This window comes from Hippopotamus amphibius, chromosome 2 (genome assembly GCF_030028045.1).
Source record: "Hippopotamus amphibius kiboko isolate mHipAmp2 chromosome 2, mHipAmp2.hap2, whole genome shotgun sequence".
NCBI lineage: Eukaryota > Metazoa > Chordata > Mammalia > Artiodactyla > Hippopotamidae > Hippopotamus > Hippopotamus amphibius.
The window spans coordinates 28,926,924-28,930,373 of record NC_080187.1 but is presented as its reverse complement, the minus strand read 5'-3'; the positions used below and the strand labels follow the sequence as shown (position 1 = coordinate 28,930,373).

Sequence of the window (3,450 nt, the reverse complement as noted above, 5' to 3'; positions counted from 1 at the left end):
TTTTGCCTATAATGTTATAGGCATTGTATTGATAGATTTTCAAGTATTAATTTGGAACTTCATGAATTTATGAAATAAACTGTATCACTTTAGTATATAGTTTGGATAGTTTATGATTCTTGCATATATATGCATAAGTAATATTGATTTCATAGTTTTATTCTACCCTTGACAATTTAGAATAACAGACTAGTTTGATAAAATGTTTTGTAAAATGTTCCATAACTTTTTCATATTGAAATATGCTCTATGGCACAGAAATTGTTTCTTAAAAGTATAAAATAAATCTCATAAGCATTCTGCATTCAACATCCATTTTGAAAAACAAGCCTTCACAATGGGATCCCCATTACCTACCACAGTATGTGTGGCATAGTTTGAGTTTAATAAATGAAAACATGAAGGACTCTACAAGAGATATAAGCAAAGGGTGCTGTGACAGTGCAAACAAAGGGCATCCTCCTCCCAACAGGAGGTGAGAAAGTTTTCCTAGAAAAGGTAATACCTAAGATAAGAGGGATTCTTCTAGCTTAAAAGAAAAAAAAACACTTTGTACAGAAGCATAAAGAAAGAGGGCAGTAGAATAGGGAGACAAAGAAACTCAGCGTGCTAATTGCAGAACATTTGGGGTGACAGTAGTGCCTCTAGAATTTCCACATTAGAGGGCTCTAGGGGTAACAATGTGATTGGATGAGGGGCTACAGGACTTTCCTTGAAGTTGTGTTGTATAGCAAGCACATTTTTTACACAAATATTTCTCTATTAGAATATTTTTGTGGGATTGCTGACAAAGATCATGGAGAAACAAAACCTCCTCTGAGAGTATCACAGGAGGAGAAATGGTATAAGTGAGAAAAAAGGTAACTGAAGAAGTTCAGATAAGAAGTTCAGATAATGGGTTGATTCAGTGTTTTTGGTGAAGTTACTGTTTCCATTTTCTCTTGTTTTGACCTAAATTTTGAAAAATGGCCTTACTCACCTGGGACCTTTTCTGAACAGAAAGAAAAAGAGCCATTCTTTCTTCAACTTTGTTTGTATATGCAAAATACATATTTAATATTACTATATTACAAAAAGTAAGCATAAGTATATATACATTTATATATAGTTACACACACATACACACACACACACACACACACACAGCATGTTGGAACCACTACTGTTTTAGATACCTAACAGATTTTATCAAATTTAATTCTATTGACAACATGACAAATAATTATTGTTTTATCCTACTTTACCATGAGTTATATGAGACTCAGAAAAATGGAGCAATTTACCAAAGTTTTATCCAGGTTAAATGATATGGTGCTAGATTTAGATAATCTTTTAAATAGAGGCTATCTTCATCAGAAAACAGCTTTAAATTAAAATTTTCCATGAATAAAGACATTCTTACATAGCTACATTTAAAAACAGTTCATCCTGAATCTTATTTAGCACTTCCCAGTAGAACTCTTGGAATATTAGTAGCCTTGACTGTGCTGCTGTCCAAGACTTTGGTATTTCTCAAAGCCTCACTTCCATCATCAATAAAATTAATATCATATCTGTGCCCTTTCTGATTCCTAGGAGTGTTCCAAGAGTCAAGTACAATACTAGAAGTGAAGCGTTGTTGAAAATCTACATTACAAATTTAAATTTCCCTGAATCATTTGCTTTTCTAAACCCTGAAGGTGAGTGACATGGACACATGGAGATGGGGAATTACTCAGCCGTGACAGAATTCTTTCTCGTAGGACTTTCCCAATACCCAGAGCTCCAGTTCTGTCTGTTCGTGCTCTGCCTCATCATGTACATGATAAGCCTCCTGGGAAACAGCCTCCTCATTATCATCAGCATACTGGATTCTCGCCTCCACACCCCCATGTACTTCTTCCTTGGGAATCTCTCATTCTTGGACATCTGTTACACATCATCATCCATTCCTCCAATGCTCATCATATTCAGGTTTGGGAGAAAATCCATCTCTTTCATTGGCTGTGCTCTGCAGATGGTTGTCTCCCTTGGGTTGGGCTCCACTGAGTGTGTCCTCCTGGCTGTGATGGCCTATGATCGGCATGTGGCCATCTGCAACCCCCTGAGGTACCCCATCATCATGAACCGGGTGCTGTATGTGCACATGGCTGCATGGTCCTGGATCATAGGCTGTCTGACTTCTCTATTACAAACGGTCATGACAATGATATTACCTTTCTGTGGTAATAACGTCATTAACCATTTTACCTGTGAGATCCTGGCCCTTCTTAAACTCATCTGCTCAGATATTGCCATCAATGTGATTATCATGGCAGTGACAAATATTGTTATATTGATGATTCCTCTACTATTAATTTTCATCTCCTATGTTTTCATCCTCTCTTCCATCCTGAAAATTAATTCTGCTGAAGGGAGAAAAAAAGCTTTTTCTACCTGTTCGGCCCACCTGACTGTGGTCATCTTATTCTATGGTTCAGCCCTTTTTATGTACATGAAGCCCAAGTCAAAGGACACAAACACTTCTGATGAGATCGTTGGGCTGTCTTATGGAGTGGTAACCCCAATGTTGAACCCCATCATCTACAGCCTGAGGAATAAGGAGGTGAAAGAAGCTGTGAAGAAAGTCCTGAGCCGACACCTGCGTTTATTGAAAACATGAAAGAATGTGACATGTGATACCCTAAATCTGGAAATAAATCTTGTCTTTTGTATTTAAATACGGTACTGCAAAACCTATTGTCATGACAGCTTGTGTGTTTGCAAAGCCAAATATGGTACTCTTATCCTTTCAACATAAAATGGTCACGTACATATTCTATCTTATCTTCTGGGTTCCAGCTCTAGTAGATATGCTAATTGCTCCCATGAAGACCATGATGCTGTTCATCAAGATGAATCAACTCTGTCTCTCTGTTTCTGTCTCTCCCTCCTCCCTTCTCTTTCCTCACTTCCCATCTCCTCTCTTCTGTTCTCCCCTTTTCTCTCTCCTCCATATATTTCCTTTCTCCTCCTTTCTTCTCTCTTCCTTGTCTCTTTTCTCAGTCTCTTGGAAGTGAACATTTATTGTTTTTGCTATGCAACACCCCTGCAAAATATTGCTACACAATTTGCAGATCTGAACAATATATAGAAAAATAACATTTTTTTTTTTGAGGAGCCAAGAGTACCCCACTCTCAGTCCATACTGTATCAATACAAGGTGGGACTGACCCAACCCTCTGGAAATAGGGCCAAGCATGGAAACAGGCCTTGCAAGTAATTAATTTTTTAAAAGACTTTTATTCCTCTAGCCATCGTGATCGGTACAGTATAGCAACTTACCTGAAACAAGGTAATCAGACTCAGTCCCAGAAGTGCTGCCCCAGTGTCAGAAAAAAGGGTGCTCTCTCTGCAATGTCTCTAAACTGGAAGAACGTAAACCCAGAGCTCCTGCTGGTCATCTTTGCCAATACGTGGCAGAGTCTAATT

General features: G+C 38.0%; 1 protein-coding gene across 1 annotated transcript; it reads left to right on the top strand.

The window, feature by feature from the left end:
- The first annotated feature begins 1,696 nt into the window (after positions 1–1,696).
- Positions 1,697–2,641, top strand: LOC130844291 (olfactory receptor 13D1). The gene has a single exon (XM_057720610.1). It carries the CDS (start codon positions 1,697–1,699, stop codon positions 2,639–2,641), a length of 945 nt encoding a protein of 314 aa, XP_057576593.1.
- The last annotated feature ends 809 nt before the right edge of the window (positions 2,642–3,450 follow it).

Excerpts from the sequence above, each read along its gene's own strand:
- LOC130844291 (XM_057720610.1), top strand. The coding sequence starts at position 1,697 with ATGGAGATGGGGAATTACTCAGCCGTGACAGAATTCTTTCTCGTAGGA.